At 45.5% G+C, this 18,786-nt stretch overlaps 1 protein-coding gene across 13 annotated transcripts in view; it reads right to left on the bottom strand.

Moving 5' to 3' along the window:
• mta2 (metastasis associated 1 family, member 2) overlaps positions 1–18,786 on the bottom strand; it is a 56,892-nt gene that overhangs the window by 3,924 nt on the left and 34,182 nt on the right. For all 13 annotated transcript variants that reach the window (XR_014552842.1, XR_014552843.1, XR_014552844.1 and 10 more), the window contains exons 7-17: positions 11,362–11,464; positions 9,740–9,839; positions 8,475–8,663; positions 7,837–7,911; positions 6,112–6,170; positions 5,915–6,015; positions 4,020–4,159; positions 2,170–2,398; positions 1,622–1,711; positions 1,354–1,472; positions 104–246 (exon numbers count right to left, since the gene is read on the bottom strand). Coding sequence is in view for 1 of the 13 variants with exons in the window: in XM_083640251.1 (XP_083496377.1) it covers positions 104–246; positions 1,354–1,472; positions 1,622–1,711; positions 2,170–2,398; positions 4,020–4,159; positions 5,915–6,015; positions 6,112–6,170; positions 7,837–7,911; positions 8,475–8,663; positions 9,740–9,839; positions 11,362–11,464 (1,348 nt within the window). In the remaining 12 variants the exon portion in view is untranslated. The remainder of the gene's footprint in view (positions 1–103; positions 247–1,353; positions 1,473–1,621; positions 1,712–2,169; positions 2,399–4,019; positions 4,160–5,914; positions 6,016–6,111; positions 6,171–7,836; positions 7,912–8,474; positions 8,664–9,739; positions 9,840–11,361; positions 11,465–18,786) is intronic.

Raw genomic sequence — 18,786 nt, 5'->3', positions numbered from 1 at the left:
TAGAGCCCAAACAAATCAGAGCAACACAACACAACGACATCGTGTAGCTTCATAATGTGGACACCAATAAAAGCATGAAGACAAGCTAAACTGTAGACGGCACCTGGTGTCTTTGGTGGCTACAAACACCACAGGGTTGGGCGCGTCTCCCTGGTTGACCTTCTGCCGCTTGATGACGGACTGGGAGGTGGTCCTCAAGCCAGATGCAAATGGCCTCCCATTGGCTGAGAAGGGCAGCCCTGCAGCCTGTGAACCAATGAGACACCGAGGATTAGTGATGAGCAAGGTGAGATGTTCAAAGTGTTGAAAGGGGCTCCTGGCCTCAGTGGCCTGACTATCATGCTGCTTCACTCAGCTGAGCTCACGCTAAGAAGCGTGCTAGAAAGGCCTCTTCAGTCCATGTTGGCTCGGTTCAACTTTTTTCAAACCTCAAGCACCTTTTTGACATTAAATTCAAAGGCAAGTGGCTGCAAGGTGGATGGAAAGTGGTCCCTTTGGAAGAAGTGCTGTGACTACCTTCTTTTTAGGCAGAGGGGAGAGGAAAGTTCAACGTTTTAGAGGAGACCACGTGACCCGTCAAGCCTCCAGTATTCCTGTTTAGAACTGCATCTGGTAACAGAACAAAAGTAGGACTAAGTAGAACTATAATAGCCAATTGACTTTGGCTATTATAGTTCCCCAGAACTGGCCGATATGGGGAGGCACTAGATTATTGGAGGCTGTCCGTCAACCTGGGGGGGGGGGGGGGGGGGGGGGGGGCGAAGTAAAAAAACAGGAAATAGCCCAGGTCCAGTAGATGGCGGTAAAGGGCTTGCTGCTGGTTTAGCTTAGACTCTTGTGTGTATTCCCCAAACGGTCTTGCTGCCTTCAGCCTCTTCTGAAATAAAATCGCTGTCCTTGCTCAGCCTCAACAGACGGCCATTTTCAGCTGTTTGTGAGAGAAATGAAAGGCTCGCCTTGAACTCCTCGGCTAGCCAATCTTCTGGCTGATGGTCTCATTTGCTGATGTAGGTCATCATTATTGACCAAAATCATCTTATGACATCAGTGATGATGTCATAGGCACTGATAATGTTATAGGCATTGTGGCATCATCAGTGGGACACAAATTGAAACAGAGAAAGACCACTTGCTCACTTTTTATATAAAAAGGAACGATAATGATGTCACTGATGACATCACAGATGTCATAAACATTGTGACAGTTGGACAAAACCAAACAGACAAACAAACAGAGCCCACTTTCTCCCTTTTATATATGATATGATGATAAACCAACAGTGAAGTAAACGGGTCAAATACTTGTGTTTATTAATGATAAACCAAACAGTGAAGTAAATAGGGGATACTAACGCTGTCAAAGGGCCTCTTCCCCAGCAGGCCTGAGCCCCCACGAGGCTGGGTAGCCTGGTTACGGTTGATGGGTGTGGGGGTTCCCCGGGGTGCCTTTAGCTTCAGAGGGGCCGAGATGGCTGGGGAGAGCACAGGACCGACAATCGTCACCATCCAGTGGCACTCGACAATGCATTGATCAAGCGTAAATCACAGAAATGTAGAGAAGAATTATTATGGGTTGCATGAAAACATGGCCACCCACGTGTCTTTCCGGTTGCATTCTTACCTAAATCCTTCACTATGGTGGCCAGTGATTGCCGAGGCACCGACCTGTTCTTTACAGGAGTCTTTGTGGCTTTAGGCAGCCTGATCATACCTGAACAAGTAGAAGGAGAAATGTCAAATCAAACTTCTGAACCCATATATAACATACCCATTATAGTAATAGACCCATATATTTTCAATATCGGCCTTTTATGTAAAAACTTTGATATGGTTCAGTCACTGTGGCTCACCTAGGGAACATGATGGAAATAATGCAGTTTGATTGATTACATATTTATTATATGAATGATTCATGCTGGGTTATAACATGTTACGAGCACAATCCCCCCCTCATACACATGTAGGTGAGACCCTTAGCTAAGGCTGCGTGTGTATTCTGTTGTCACTGCCATCTCTGGACATGTGCATGCCATATTGCGATATATATCAATATCGATACCAACATAAATGTTGTGATTATTGCGATATCGATTTCAACTATATCGCCCAGCCCTATGTGTGTGTTTGATGTCACGTGATGTGTCTTGCAGAGCGTTTGTGTGTACATACACTCCGCCTTGACGGCGTTGGCATTGATGGAGGCGTAGGGGCGTCGTGCGGCACGGCGCGGCTGTAGGATGTCTGTGCACACCCGCCGGGCGATGCGGGTCAGCTGGGTGGTCTGCAGGATGAAGGTCTGCCGGTTCTTGGCCAGCAGCTTGGCGCGGCCCTCGCTGCGGGTGAAGGGCGACAGGCCCTGGGTCTCCTGACGAGACATGTGACTCCGGGGGCCTGCCTCCTGGACAAACAGGGAGACGGAAGGAACACCGTGTAGAGCAGCAGGGTTTTTACACTTCACTTCATCTACTTTGACCTTTTTCAACAGCACAATATTTAGCTGTCCACAACCCCCCCTCCTGTAACAGTGGATAGACTACTTGCACAACTCCACTACTTCCTGAAATGAGTAGGGCATCTTGGTTTCCTGTCCTACACTATTGGATGAACTGATTAATGTCAGGTGTGCCTGATCACTGTTGTTGTGACTGCAGCAGTTGTATTTTGTTGTGCCTGATCACTGTTGTTGTGACTGCTGCAGTCACAACAACAGTGATCAGGCACACCTGACATTAATCAGTTCATCCAATAGAGGGAATGCACCGACGCCACGCCCCCTCCCGAACACGCCCCCTCAGCCGGACTGAGCAGCACTGAGTGTCAAATTTCCAAAACAAACGTGGCTTCAGACAGGGGTAGTAGCGAAACCACGGCTAATATAAACGATTATCTGCTTAAATTAAAGGCAGTTGGACTCGAATGTGACCTGTACAGCTTGCCAAAGAACCAGTGGTCCATGGACGTAGACATGTGGCCAGGAATAGGGTTTCCTGACATTTATATGTACTTAATATCGACGCCGGGGAAATACACAAACCAAAGCATGAAAGCATGAAAGCATACAAGAGCCTGGACGCGTGGTCGTACTTCAAGGCTGGATTTGTTGGCGACATTAAAGTAACGAGGACAGCAATGGATATTCTGGTTGTATGTGGAGAGGTAAATATTTATTTTATTACAACTTTTATTAAGAAAAATATAGCATACGCTGTCACTAACACACGCTAGCTTTGTTCATAGTGAACACTGTCACTCATGTAACGTTATATCTGTGCAGGTAAAACACAGCCAGAGAATGAATGAGCCCTCATTGAAACCCTGGATAGCTGCAGAGAATACCGGGACCGTTTCATTAGCTTTCGGCAGCCTGTAAAAAGATACCTCCGACGCCTTGTTGAATCTATTTTTACAGTCAATGGCACAACAGCACTTTCCCATTTTCGTTGTTTTCTCGCGGAAGCTGAACGCTAAACACCGTGTCCCGGCGGCGCCACCTGGCTTGTTTAGACGTTTTGACACTCACGGCAGCTGAGTGGGCGTACCCGCACTGACTGTCGCGTCCGTGACGTCACGTGCATTCCCTCTATAGTGTAGGACAGGAAACCAAGATGCCCTACTCATTTCAGGAAGTAGTGGAGTTGTGCAAGTAGTCTATTGGACTTTGTACACACACCGTCATCATAATAGCGTCTGGGTAGTGTCGAGGTAAAAGCACTTGCCTACTACCACGGAGACCCGGGTTCAATCCCCGGCAGTGGGACTAGGCTAACAGTGTCACATTCAAATAAATGTGGACATTTTATCTGGTATTTTCAGTTTATTCAGGATTATATATACATATCTAGATATATATATCCATCTATCTATCTATTTATACACAAGTCACACACACACACACACACACACACACACACACACACACACACACACACACACACACACACACACACACACACACACACACACACACAGTATATATAGGGAGAGAGAGAGATTAGACTGGTGTAGGGAATCAGACGTACGGAGCCAGGTCTAGCGGCGCCCTCTAGCTGCGTGGGGGTCTTCAGGCCTCCATACTTCTTCCAGTAGATCCAGCAGGAGGCGCACAGTCTGCACTGCATGTTGGGAGGTCCCCAGGCGTACCACTGGGGCGACTGGGCCGCTGGGTGGAGGAGGGGGACCAGTGTTAGAGGGGACATCTGAAGGAGCTCATATTTGGCCGGTAAATAAACATCACAAATCATGTACTATGATCGAAATGTAATCGTTGCTTCCCCCACCAAAAGCATCCTGTTCACACCACATATTTATACAACCAAATCATACCCTTTTATTTTGAAGGCCGAAGCTCCTTATTAGAACCGTCTCTGGCTGTGGTTTAAGGGAGCTGCTTCTCCTCTCCTCCACTCTTGGCACTGCCAGACATGTTAAGCTTGGCACAGCAGGCTCTTTCAATCAGCACGCTGATAGACGGTTTTCCTCCCACCGGAAAAGTATTTTGTTGCGCCAAAGCGCAGCTCGTTAAAGTATCCATATCGGGTATATATTTGCCACTCCAAGTTTAAGTATAAGGTCGTGGATTGGAAGAATCTCTTGTGTCAGATTCTGCCATTCTTCCTCTCAGACTGAATCTATCAACTACAACTCAAAAAAAGTTTTGGCTGAACTCAATGGGAAAAAACATCCAAAATAGTACTGCAACGATTAAAGGCCGGCTTTACCGTGAATATATATGAATATATATTAATTCTTAAAAAATCTTAAATTTCGAATCCGTTGAAATTTTTTAAATTGCTTGTTCACAGCCAGAGAAAAAAAAAAATGAAAAAAAAAAAAAAAAAAAAAAAAAAAAAAAAAATGGGCCAGGTGACGCGTTTCGACGCGAAACGCGTCACCTGGCCCAATTTTTTTTTTTTTTTTTTTTTTTTTTCATTTTTTTTTTTCTCTGGCTGTGAACAAGCAATTTAAAAAATTTCAACGGATTCGAAATTTAAGATTTTTTAAGAATTAATATATATTCATATATATTCACGGTAAAGCCGGCCTTTAATCAATGAATCATTAATTCGATCGACAGAAAATCAATCGTCAACTTATTTTTATAATTGATAATGGTTTAAGACAAATTCGTAAGATGTTTTTTTTTTTTTTCCCCCTGGCTTCTTTAGTCTTCTATGACGGTAAATTGTGGACTGTAGGTCAGGACAAAAGAAAACATTTGGGGGCTTTGGGGTAGCTACCAGATCCCAGCACAGAGTCTGGCTGCTGTGTCGTTATCTGTTGTTTCGTTTTATTCCATTTTTTACTCGGTCGTGTTTCGACCTCCGGAGTCTACCGCTTCTGCTAACGTTATGTTGCGTTTTCAGCCTGAACCGCAACCGCGTAATCCTACTCGATTAATCGTTGGACTAATCAGTAAAATACTCGATTAATAAAATAATGGATAGCTGCAGCCCTGGTCCAAAAATGCAGAAAATCAAAGAGAAGGCGAATACACTTTCAGAGCACCATAGAGACAGTCCGCATGTCTGGGAACGCCCACAAAATGTTCAACGGCTGGCGCGCGAGTGGGGTAAAACCGCCCTATATATCTCATGGGCTGACTCACCAAAAGACAGTGCTGCGGCGCTAAACTACAGGTTTGGGGGTTCTAGAGCAGAACACAAGACGTCTGCTCAGATGTGCGTTTACTGCGGTGGTTAAATCGCCGATCGTGTCTGCCTGGGCTGGGCTAGGCTATCAGCTAAATTCTAACTTTGCTGAATGGATAGAACGGGGGTTTTTACCCCACCCTGACCACGCCCCCAGCCAGGCTGAGCCAGCTAAACCGGCGTCTATGACGAGACGTGGCCTCAACCTATACACTTATAATGCAGTCCAATGAAGAAGCGATGTGTGATTTGAAGCGTCTACTTACTATGGCAGCTCTCACAGCTGAGTCCTTTCTGGAAGCCCGCGGCCCCGTTCATACCGGGCTTGCTACCCGGTGCCATGATCTGATTGGGGTTGGGTTTGGTGCTGGGAAAAAGAGGAGGGGTGCAGAGACCAAGGTATTAACTTTAACAGCAATGCTCTGACAAGCCACTCCATCTTGCAGTTCACAGTAGTACTCACTAGGTGGGGATGTACACTTGCTTGAGCTTGCTGTCTGCCTCTGCTGCCTTTAGTCGTTTCTGAGGGGCAAAATGTTGAACAGAATTGTTTTTTGAGGAACTTGCTAGAAATGAGGGCTGTACCGGATATCGTTTCTTCACATTTCAATATTCTATTGAGGTTTACCATGAATATTCAAATGTCTGCCGTGCTGTCATTACATACAAAATAAATCCAATCCAATCCTCAATTTGAATAAAGCAATTCATCTGATTAAATATGAGCTGGTGTTTTTGTTAAATCAACTTTCTATAATGAATATAACTCTACAGTGAAAATTGCACAGTACAAATCTTGTAGTGGGATTATCTCTGGTTTTCTCAATCAACCATTCATGTACATTAAGCTCTCCTTAGTAGTTTGTTCATTCAATCACCACCAGTCACAATATGCAGGCTATGGGAACAATTCAAGATAAACACAATCACACACAGTGTTGTAGTCGAGTCACTTTTATATCTCGAGTCCGAGCCGAGTCTCCAGTCGCCAGTGTTCAAGTCTGAGTCCAAGTAACCAAAGAAGTCCCAGTCCAAGTCCGAGTGTGTGGAGTTACTGAACATGAGTGTGACTCCACATGTAGGTGGAACACACATGCCTGCCCTTGCACAAAATTGAATCATGTCACGGTATTAATATAGCCATCAATATATTATGACAAATTATTAGGGCCTATTGCAAAAATTTATCATTTAACAAGTCCGAGTCCGAGTCTCCAACTTCAGAGTCTGAATGCATGAATGCTTGAGTCACAAGTCCAAGTCGAGTCACGAGTCCTGAAAATGTGTCCAGGACTTGGAGTCGGACTCGACTACAACACTGAGGACACGAGCCTCACACTAACAGAAGCATGCTGCAAACTGCACTGAACTTAGCACTGCCAATCATCTTAGTATTCATAGCTTTCAAGGGGCGTTACGTGCTGCCGGGAACGCCCACCTGGCGGTCAAAAAAAAACTTGTTCATTCCGTTGCCTGCGAGTCGACTCACGCTGTTTGTTCAGCCAAAGTGCCGGATAGCCTACCTGTTGTGCTATCGGTTGCACTAAACCGACGAGGAGACACGCCTGGCTTGTGTTTTACAGAATCCCGTCGGAGAAAGAAAGGAGGAGGTTGTGGATTTGTGCGACGTGGTTCAGTCGCTGGGGAGGGCAAAAAAAATTGCTTTTTTTTCTACCATCAAAGTACACACGTCTTTGCTCTTTGCGGCCAACATTTCATCAAAGGTAAGCTCAAGTAACGTTACAATAATGATTAATACCCCGTTAACGTTACTTGAGCTTACCTTCTGTAAAACACAAGCCAGGCGTGTCTCCTCGTCGGTTTAGTGCAACCGATAGCACAACAGGTAGGCTATCCGGCACTTTGGCTGAACAAACAGCGTGAGTCGACTCGCAGGCAACGGAATGAACAAGTTTTTTTTTGACCGCCAGGTGGGCGTTCCCGGCAGCACGTAACGCCCCTTGAAAGCTATGAATAGCAGACATAATAAACGCTCTTGCACTCGGGCTCACTGTAATGGTCTGTCTGCAACGACGAGCATAGTAAGTGACTTTTGAAAGCTGAATTAAACCAAAAATATGCTAAAATTATTCGAATGTCCAAAGTATTGGGTAGAGATTGGGCCCTAATAGAAATGAATCATCAAAAGCTAAGTTGAGTGTGGCTTGCTGTGTGCTAGCTAGCCTACCTGCTGGATGTAGCGGTCGGTGGTCTTCCACATGTAGTAGAACTGGACCACGCTGGCTAGAGACTTCCAGGGCAGCTGGAGGAGAGCAAGCAGCAATATCACGGACCACAATTACACACGACGACATAGCTACTGTACATACAAGATAGGACAAGTGATATTATATCAGGGATGCAAACTTATCAGGGGTGGAAAAAGGTGACAAAGATGCGAACCACTGACCCCCTAGGTGGGTGTAGTGGCATAGTGCTCCACCGGGAAGATTTTTTAAATAAATATCAGGTTTGAAAGGTGGATTTACATTGATTTTAGAATGAGGATATAGAGAAAAACTCACCCTAGAATTAATGTTGTTTTTACTGCTACAGTACCTCAGTTCAGGGCACTTAAATAAATAAAACGGTCAAGATGTAGTCGACATTGAAAAATGTCATTAAAAGTCTGTCTCGCATAAACACAGTGATTCCTGCCTGCAGACTTTAGTGTGCAACACGTCTCCACCAGCCTACACCACGACCTTCACACAAAGTGTGTGCAAGATGATCTTTGGTCATTGAGGCAATGATCTGAACACACCTGATGCAACACACACACACACACACACACATGGCAACAGGTAGAACAGAAGGCCAGCTTACAAAGTCCTGGCGGATGTCGTTGAAGTCTTTGCCATATTTCTCCAGGGCCTCCTCGAACAGCATGGCCTCCGAGGCGCTCCACTCCTCCATCTCGTCGCGGCAGAGCACAGGGCCCCCCTGAGGCACCAACGTGGACATGGCTTTGGCCAGGTCATAGCTGTTCTTCTGCAACGTGTCCATAGCGTGGAACTGGGAGAGAGAGAGAGAGAGAGAGGATGAGGGAGAGAAGCGCTGGTGCGTTAGATAAGTGGTACCCAACCTTTTTCGTCTCATGTACCCCTTGAGCTGTTTTGCCCAACCCGACCGCATGAAATGCGTATATATGACACGAGGGGGTTAAGTCGTGGAATAGATACGCGGAAATGCGATTTGGCGTGCAGTTCAGACGCACCTCGCCTCGTCCACTTACATTATAAATCTAATATGCATAATACATTTACGTGGAAGTTATGGGGGTTAGGTTTAGGGTTAAGGTTAGGGTTAGGTTAAGAGTTAGGATTAGTGTTTGGTTAAGGGTTAGGATTAGTGGTTGCGAGTATGTTATCGTAGTTTGCCGCCATTGTTCGGCGTGCGTCTAAACTGCACGCCAAATCGTCTGGAAAACAGTATGGCGTCAGATGCCTTTGACGAGGAGCCGGGAGCGGTCGCAGGAGCTGGGCCTCCGTTTGTGCTGTTGGGCTTCGTTTGCCGAACCAGGCGGTGCGCTACGTTAAATCCGCGTGGCCAGGTGTCATCTTATCTAACACCAGCGGACCCGAATCTTCAGAGACTCTCCAAGTGTACTCCTCTTCTATTGGCAAATGTGAGTCGGCCAAAATGGCATGCTGATCCCTTTTGACAAGACTAATTTATTTGACTGGTTGCTTCATTTTGTGGTGTTTGTATTTTGTCTTCAACTGCTGGCTTAGTATTTCCGTGTTTGTTCATGCAGGGAGCCGGGAAATCCCGTAGTGGACTCAGTTTCATGTGGACTGGGATTCCAATGAAAACGGTGTCTGGGAAAGCCCGGCTTGGATTTATGTGCTTGTGATGAGGAACGTGGAACGGACTGAACTGAACTGAACTGAACTATTGATCACATGGGTTTTTTTCCTTCTAAAAAATACACTTTATTGCATTTGAGCTGCCTGGTGTTGTGTGTATTATTTGTCTTTGTGTCTCATGCTGGTTGAATGATTAATTAAGGGTTCGTTCCTTTGTGGGGTGTTGACTAGACTTAACAACATACAGTACAAGACTGGTCAAACCGCTACAGTGTGTCTCACCAGTGTGATGTCTCTGGAGGCAGCAGCGGCGCTCATATGGAGGCTGGGCTGGCGGATAGAGCTGCTGCAGTCCAAGGCCCGGGCGAACGTCCCCACAGCTCTGCAACACACACACACACACACACACACACACACACATTGGGTAAGTAAAAGTTTAAAAAAGTACAGGCTTTGAAATGTAATAAAGTATAAAAGTAAAAAGTATTTATACCGACTGTTTCTGTGCAAAGCTAACTGAAACACATCATATTAGTATAATTCGAAGACTATTAAAGACAATTAAAGGATCCCCTTGAAACATGTTTGTAGATGTATAAAAACGAAATACTTTGATTAATAATTTGTGTGATAAGGTTTTTCCCACACAAAAACTGCACATAAAGCGTGAAAGGTGGGAGAGCGGGAGACGAGAGAGAGAAACGTTACATGTTTTTTGTCTGTCGTGCAAAGAAACTAAAGTAACTAGCCTGTTTTGAACATGTAAGGAGTCGAAAGTACAGATATTTGTCTTAAAATGTAGGGAGTAAAAGTAAAAAGTTGTCAGATCCAACTAAAGTACAGTCACAAAGTATATGTACTTAGTTACTGTCCCATCTCTGGTTACCATCACTGATCAATCTCTGACCAACAGTCTTACAAAGCACACAACATTTGCAATAGTGACATTTTAACCAATAGAAGTGTTTGTGCAAAAGGCCCTGAGGTTTCATTAAACGGCCACTAGATGGAGTGTTTGGTTGACGTTACCAACAAAGGACCAATTCACTGCCAACAGGATGATTCCCTCCAAAAACAGACTTGAGGCAAAACGGCTGTTAGATTGACTTGGATGTCATAACGCTACACTTTGCAAGAGTTTAACTTGGAAATGATAAACTAACTGATCATTTGATCTCGATAACACTTTTACTTGAAAGGTGCAGTATGATGACTGACATGACACTGTCATAACCATGACATGACACTGTCATAACATGACATGACACTCATAACCATGACATGACAGCTGTCATGCACATGACATGACACTCATAACCATGCCATGACACCTGACATGAACATGAAGGAGGCTTTATGAGTGTTTATGACTGTTGCCATTAAGTGTCATTCGGTAAATTACGTCATTGTTAATGCAATGTTGACATTGTTTGAGATGTCTTCGTTATGACAACTTGACAGTAACCAAGACAACATAACATGTCAATGTCTTTGTTATGGCAACTTGACATGAACCAAGTTTTGTCATAACGAAGACGTCTCAAACAATTTCAACATTGCTGCATTAACAATGACATAATTTACCAAATGACACTTAATGACAACAGTCATAAACGCTCATAAAGATTCCTTCATGTTCATTTCATGTGTCATGTCATGTCATGTCATGTATATGTCAGTCCTCTCTCATACTGCACCCTCAAGTCAAAGTGTTACCTCGATCTCTTATGCAAATCAGGGGGGAAATCAAACCCACTCCTCCATATGGGAGGTTATCAAACTGGGTGCCAGTTCACGCCTCTCCTCTAGGAGAAGCGTCCTGTCGGGGGGGTAGAGTCAGCGGTCGCCATGGCAACAGGACCTAGTGATTAAGGCATGTGGGGTAACAGATGGCAGGGCCTTACCGTGCCACCACCAGGAACTGGTCGATCTGCGGGTCTTTGAGCTGGTTGTCGGGGTCCCACACCTTGGTCTCCAGCTTCTCCTGGACACGCGTGTCTGATTCAACTGAGACAGAGAGGGGACGAGGACAGACGGGGGGGTTAAGACTAAAAGAGGGACAGGTTATGTCTTCACCTGGAAACTTTGGGAAGTGTCACGTCCAGGAAGGTTTTTTTTTATGGATTATTTCCATCTATTTCGCCAGTCGAAAAGGCTCTCGAAACACATTTCCTGCTCTGTCAAGCTTGTATGTTTTCTCATGTGTCACCAAAGAATGACTGGAAAGTTGAGCTTGATTGATTTGGCTGTTTGAACTCAACTCAATTCAATATCTGTTGTGTTTCCTCCAGAATTGCTTTCTTGTCAGGTGGAAAAGCCTCCATCATGGGAGTAACAACACCTGCTGCTAGCTCACTAACCAGCTGGTTAGCACTAACATCACCTGCTGCTAGCTCACTAACCAGCTGGTTAGCACTAACATCACCTGCTGCTAGCTCACTAACCAGCTGGTTAGCACTAACATCCCCTGCTGCTAGCTCACTAACCAGCTGGTTAGCACTAACATCACCTGCTGCTAGCTCACTAACCAGCTGGTTAGCACTAACATCACCTGCTGCTAGCTCACTAACCAGCTGGTTAGCACTAACATCACCTGCTGCTAGCTCACTAACCAGCTGGTTAGCACTAACATCACCTGCTGCTAGCTCACTAACCAGCTGGTTAGCACTAACATCACCTGCAGCTAGCTCACTAACCAGCTGGTTAGCAGCACTAACATCACCTGCTGCTAGCTCACTAACCAGCTGGTTAGCACTAACATCACCTGCTGCTAGCTCACTAACCAGCTGGTTAACACTAACATCACCTGCAGCTAGCTCACTAACCAGCTGGTTAGCACTAACATCACCTGCTGCTAGCTCACTAACCAGCTGGTTAGCACTATCACCACCTGCTGCTAGCTCACTAACCAGCTGGTTAGCACTAACATCACCTGCTGCTAGCTCACTAACCAGCTGGTTAGCACTATCACCACCTGCTGCTAGCTCACTAACCAGCTGGTTAACACTAACATCACCTGCTGCTAGCTCACTAACCAGCTGTTAGCACTAACATCACCTGCTGCTAGCTCACTAACCAGCTGGTTAGCACTAACATCACCTGCTGCTAGCTCACTAACCAGCTGGTTAGCACTAACATCACCTGCTGCTAGCTCACTAACCAGCTGGTTAGCACTAACATCACCTGCTGCTAGCTCACTAACCAGCTGGTTAGCACTAACATCACCTGCAGCTAGCTCACTAACCAGCTGGTTAGCAGCACTAACATCACCTGCTGCTAGCTCACTAACCAGCTGGTTAGCACTAACATCACCTGCTGCTAGCTCACTAACCAGCTGGTTAACACTAACATCACCTGCAGCTAGCTCACTAACCAGCTGGTTAGCACTAACATCACCTGCTGCTAGCTCACTAACCAGCTGGTTAGCACTATCACCACCTGCTGCTAGCTCACTAACCAGCTGGTTAGCACTAACATCACCTGCTGCTAGCTCACTAACCAGCTGGTTAGCACTATCACCACCTGCTGCTAGCTCACTAACCAGCTGGTTAACACTAACATCACCTGCTGCTAGCTCACTAACCAGCTGTTAGCACTAACATCACCTGCTGCTAGCTCACTAACCAGCTGGTTAGCACTAACATCACCTGCTGCTAGCTCACTAACCAGCTGGTTAGCACTAACATCACCTGCTGCTAGCTCACTAACCAGCTGGTTAGCACTATCACCACCTGCTGCTAGCTCACTAACCAGCTGTTAGCACTATCACCACCTGCTGCTAGCTCACTAACCAGCTGGTTAGCACTATCACCACCTGCTGCTAGCTCACTAACCAGCTGGTTAGCACTTCCAGGAGACGCTACAGTGTTGTGGAACGAGCAAAGGCTTACCAGATATTTCCAATATACAGTACATGTCTGTTATCCATACTGCGATTAAGATCGCTGTTGCAGTAACATAAATTCACTGATTACAATTTGGTTGCTCAGCTCAGTGGTCAACTCAGCACAACACATCACCAGGTCTGAGGTCACAGCCACAGACCGTTTACGCTGCTGATGTGTGGATACTCTGTGTGTCTTGTATGATTGATTGCTGTGCAATTGGGGGTATACTTATTGCCAAGTATGTTTTTACCTGATTTTAATACTCTTTGCTTCTTATTGATAGTTCTTTTTATGTTTTTTTTACTACAGTGAAGTGAGAGGGCTCAGAGTACAAGAATTTAATTGCAGGTGACAGATGTTTGCATAGTTGCCGGTATATGACAATAAACTTGATAGGTATGGAAAACGGCCTCATCATTGCAATTGGTCGGCTGGGAAATAGCAGTTCAAGATCATGAGAATACCCCCACACCCACTCACCGCTCAAGACATATTTGTGCAGTCCACCATTCGGCAGGCTAACAAGATTTTGTCTGACTCCTCCCATGTGTTAAACCCTGAGTATGTGCTGAATGATGAACTCTGGTCGGAGATACAGGGTCCCATTATGTAAGCACAATAGATACAATAATTAATTTGTTGTTTGCAGTTTGTTTTCTTTTTATTGTGGTTTTCATTTTTGCAGTATCTAACAATCAGCAAATCAGCATAATGTCATCTTCAATGACATCACTTTCTTTTCAAGTAATGCGTTGTCTGAATGCACATAACGTATATAATTGTTATTTTCTTCTTTCGAGTCGGCAGCGATCTCAAATGTCGTTCTGCCAATATCGGGCACAGCTGATGGAGTCGGTTAAGCCAGGTCCTTTGGGCTGCACTGGGGGGCATCGGCACTGATCCACAGCTGGATGTGTGTCTTCTGTTGTGTACTTCCAGGCTTTCATCAGTGGTTGCTCCACAAAGACTTCCAGCTTGCCGACGCAAGGTCATTACCACTAGCAAGGCATTGGGGTAGATGCCATTCCTCTGTCCAGCTTATTCAATGGCTCAGGTGTCGAGTTTATTCAATTCATCTTTCCAGATGTTGGTCCTTGCTTCTTGTTTGGTCATCTGGAGAGGCAGGAGCGTCTGCACAAAGTGCAGGGTAGGCCGGCCGGCTGGGGCAGAGATACAGGGGGCAGGTGTTGTTTGAATGTATCCTGTGATGCGTCGAGGTCACCAGTCATGCACAGTAGTTTTAGTTATGTGATTTTTGTCTTGGACCCTCAGGAAGACTAGCTGATGATCAACTGATCAACTAAAAAATAAATAAATAATATAAATAGATAAATAAAATAATAATAATAAACGGAGAAACTGAGAACCTGTTTTCCTCTGGAGTGGAGGCGGTGGATTTGGCAGGTGCGGCATCAGGCTCTGCGGTGCGCGTTGTGGCCTCAGCGGTGGTTTTCTCTGTCTGCTCGTCGGCTGTGTGTGTGTCTGCCTGTGTCTCCAGCATTACCGTCTCAGGCTTCAGACCCACCATGGCGCCCTCAGCCTCCTTCTCACCCCTGGGGCTCAAAGCCGCTCCTTCCTCGTCCTCACCAGGAATCGCTGACTCCGGACAGGGCGTCCGTTCGTAGAAGGCAGCAGACTCTTCCTTAGGAGTCTCGGGGACCCTGGGTCCCCTGGGACGGATGTCCCGGCCGTCAGCCTCCTTGGCCGACTGGGTCTTCAGTTCCTCCACTTTCAGACACATGTCGACTCTGAACTTGATGGGCCTGTTTCTGAGGATGTTCTCTACGGGTTCAGAGTCATCGAACTCCACAAAAGCAAAGTTTGGCAGCTTTCCTCCGTTTTTGAGCCTCAGCTCCAGGACTGTACCATACTGTTCAAAGAACTCCTTGAGCTGGTCCTTGTCGATGTCATGTTGGATGTTTCCCACAAACAGCTGGCGGGCCGTGTTGGGGTACCGGACGACCCTGCGCACCTCCAAATCGCTCTCTCGCACTGGCCTGAGCCCTCGGATGACCCGCCTATCGCCCTCCCTGGCCAACCAGGTCTTCATCTCCTCCACGTTCAGATGGACGTCAACTCTGAACTTGATGGGTCTGTTTCTGAGGATCTTCTGTACGGGTTCAGGGTCATCAAACACCACAAAGCCAAAGTTTGGCAGCTTCCGTCTGCTTTTGATCCTCAGGTCCAGGACGGTACCATACTGTTCAAAGAACTCCTTGAGCTTGGCCTTGTCCACATCATGCGGGACATTTCCCACGAATAGCTGGTGGGCGTTGGGGTGGTGGGCATTGGGGTACCGGACTTCCCCGCACAACTCTTCAGCCTGCTCGCCCTCTTGCACTGGTCTGGGTCCTCGGCTGTCCCACCCGTCGCCTTGCATAGAAGCAGGCGTCTGTCCGTAGCAGACAGCAAGCATCTGTCCATAGCAGACAGCAGGTGCCTGTCCATACAAGGCAGCAGGTGTCTGTTCCCACAAGGCAGCAGGCATCTCTCCGTACATGGGAGGAGGCGCCTGTCCGTAGAAGGCAGCAGGTGTCTGTCCATACAAAGCAGCAAGCGCCCGTCCGTAGAAGGCAGCAGGTGTCTGTCCCCACAAGGCAGCAGGCATCTCTCCATACATGGGAGGAGGCGCCTGTCCGTAGAAGGCAGCAGGTGTCTGTCCCCACAAGGCAGCAGGCATCTCTCCATACATGGGAGGAGGCGCCTGTCCATAGAAGGCAGCAGGCACCTGTCTGTAGAAGGCAGCAGGCACCTGTCTGTAGAAGGCAGCAGGCACCTGTCTGTAGAAGGCAGCAGGCACCTGTCCATAGAAGGCAGCAGGCACCTGTCTGTAGAAGGCAGCAGGCACCTGTCCGCACAAGGCGGCAGGCACCTGTCCGCACAAGGCAGCAGGCACCTGTCCATAGAAGGCAGCAGGCACCTGTCCGCACAAGGCAGCAGGCACCTGTCCGTACATGGGAGCAGGCGACTGTCCGTAGGGAGGCCTGCTCCCATGGGAGGCCTGCGCCTGTCCGTACAAGGCAGCAGGTGTCTGTCCGTTCAAGGCAGGAGGCGTCGCTCCGTTGAAGGCAACAGGCGTCTGTCCGTACATGGGAGCAGGCGTTTGTCCGTACATGGGAGCAGGCGTTTGTCCGTACATGGGAGCAGGCATTTGTCTGTACATGGGAGCAGGCGCCTGTCCGTACAAGGCATCAAGTGTCTTTCTGTTCAAGGCAGCAGACACTTCTTGAGCCACGTCAGGAGAGGTAAGCCTTTCTTGTTGTCTCTCTGGATGCTCATTCACCATTTCTTTGGCCACTTGGACTGAGTGCAGTTTAATCTACCAGTCCTACTTATAGCCTCTGCATGGAAGGATTTATGACATCACTGATGTTGTCACAATGGCTACCATGATGTCATAAATCCTTATCACCGATGATGTCACTGGTGTCGCAATGTCTATGCATTATATGACATTATCAGTGATTTATGACATCGCCAATGTCATCACTGATGATATCACGATTAGGGATGGGCATCGAATTTCGAATTTTCGAATAATCGTTGTTATTATCAAGGTCGACTTTTATTATTGAAATTCGAAATTCGAAAAAAAAAAAAAAAAAAAAAATTAGTGAAATGTTGCATTGTCTCCCCTGATTCTAAGTATAGTCAAATCGCTTGGTTTGAGCAAGTAAAACAATTTTTATAAGCATTTTAAGCAAGGTTTATGGAAAAATGAATGGCGGATGAAATCCCATGAAGAGGGAGAGGGGGTGACTTTGGCACCCCTTTGGCACTCAGACCTGAGCCTACTAAATATTTAATGAACCACTCATGATTGTCAAAACTGTTTTTTATTTTCGAAAATGTCAATGTCATGTAACATGTTCTTTACTTCAGTGGTGCAATGCTTGTTTGAGCTAAAAATCCACAGCAGAAGCTTTTTATATTAATTAATAAAGCCGTAGACTTAGAATCAGGGGAGACAATGCAACATTTCACTCACAAAAAAAAAAAAAAAAAAAAAAAATCATTTTTAATTTTTTTTACATTTTTATTTTTATTTTCGAATTTCGAATTAAATTCGAATTTGGCCAGCGAATTTCGAATAGTGTTTTTGCTAGAAATGCCCATCCCTAATCACGATAGCTCTGTGGGTAAGTGATTTGTGACAGACACCTGACATCATCAGTGTCACGCATATCTATTGCGAATTCGCGCTTGGAGAGAATGTAGGGAAACAGTGGATGGATAAATCCAGAAGGAGGCGGTAATGCAACATAAAGGATGCCAACTGCCATAAAACACCACAGAAGAAGAATCTGCACTTGTTTTACAGCAGTGGTAGCCAACCAGTCGCCCGCGGGGTGGCGCTGTGGCGCCCGCAAGCCACGTTCAGAAAAATGTAAAAAAAAAAAAAAAAAAAAAAAAAAAAAAAAAAATCGAAAATGTCAATGTCATGTAACATGTTCTTTACTTCAGTGGTGCAATGCTTGTTTGAGCTAAAAATCCACAGCAGAAGCTTTTTATATTAATTAATAAAGCCGTAGACTTAGAATCAGGGGAGACAATGCAACATTTCACTCACAAAAAAAAAAAAAAAAAAAAAAAATCATTTTTAATTTTTTTTACATTTTTATTTTTATTTTCGAATTTCGAATTAAATTCGAATTTGCAATGCAACATTTCACTCACACAAAAAAGAAAAAAAAAGAAAATCATTTTTAATTTTTTTTACATTTTTATTTTTATTTTCGAATTTCGAATTAAATTCGAATTTGGCCAGCGAATTTCGAATAGTGTTTTTGCTAGAAATGCCCATCCCTAATCACGATAGCTCTGTGGGTAAGTGATTTGTGACAGACACCTGACATCATCAGTGTCACGCATATCTATTGCGAATTCGCGCTTGGAGAGAATGTAGGGAAACAGTGGATGGATAAATCCAGAAGGAGGCGGTAATGCAACATAAAGGATGCCAACTGCCATAAAACACCACAGAAGAAGAATCTGCACTTGTTTTACAGCAGTGGTAGCCAACCAGTCGCCCGCGGGCGACCAGTCGCCCGCGGGGTGGCGCTGTGGCGCCCGCAAGCCACGTTCAGAAAAATGTTAAAAAAAAAAAAAAAAAAAAAAAAAAAAAAAAAAAAATTTTTACACAAACAAGACAAAACAGACAAACAGGCTCAGCCACATGGGAAAGAAAGAAAAAAAAAAAAAAGAAAAAAAAAAATATAATCAGAAAAATTAATTTTTTATTTGTTTTTCTCCTCCCTTCCCACAATAACACACAAATGTAGAAAATAATTTGTTTAACAATGCATACGTTTTAAAAACGTTTATTGTCTGTGTATAATTTATTGTCTGTGTATAATTAATTATTGATTAACTATTTTGATCCGCCTGGGCTGGGGTCAAAGTTTAGTTTTACGTTACGTCACTACGTCATTCACTCTGCGA

The sequence above is a fragment of the Poromitra crassiceps genome (assembly GCF_964638095.1).
Source record: "Poromitra crassiceps genome assembly, chromosome: 7".
NCBI lineage: Eukaryota > Metazoa > Chordata > Actinopteri > Beryciformes > Melamphaidae > Poromitra > Poromitra crassiceps.
This window is presented reverse-complemented; position numbering and strand designations above follow the sequence as displayed.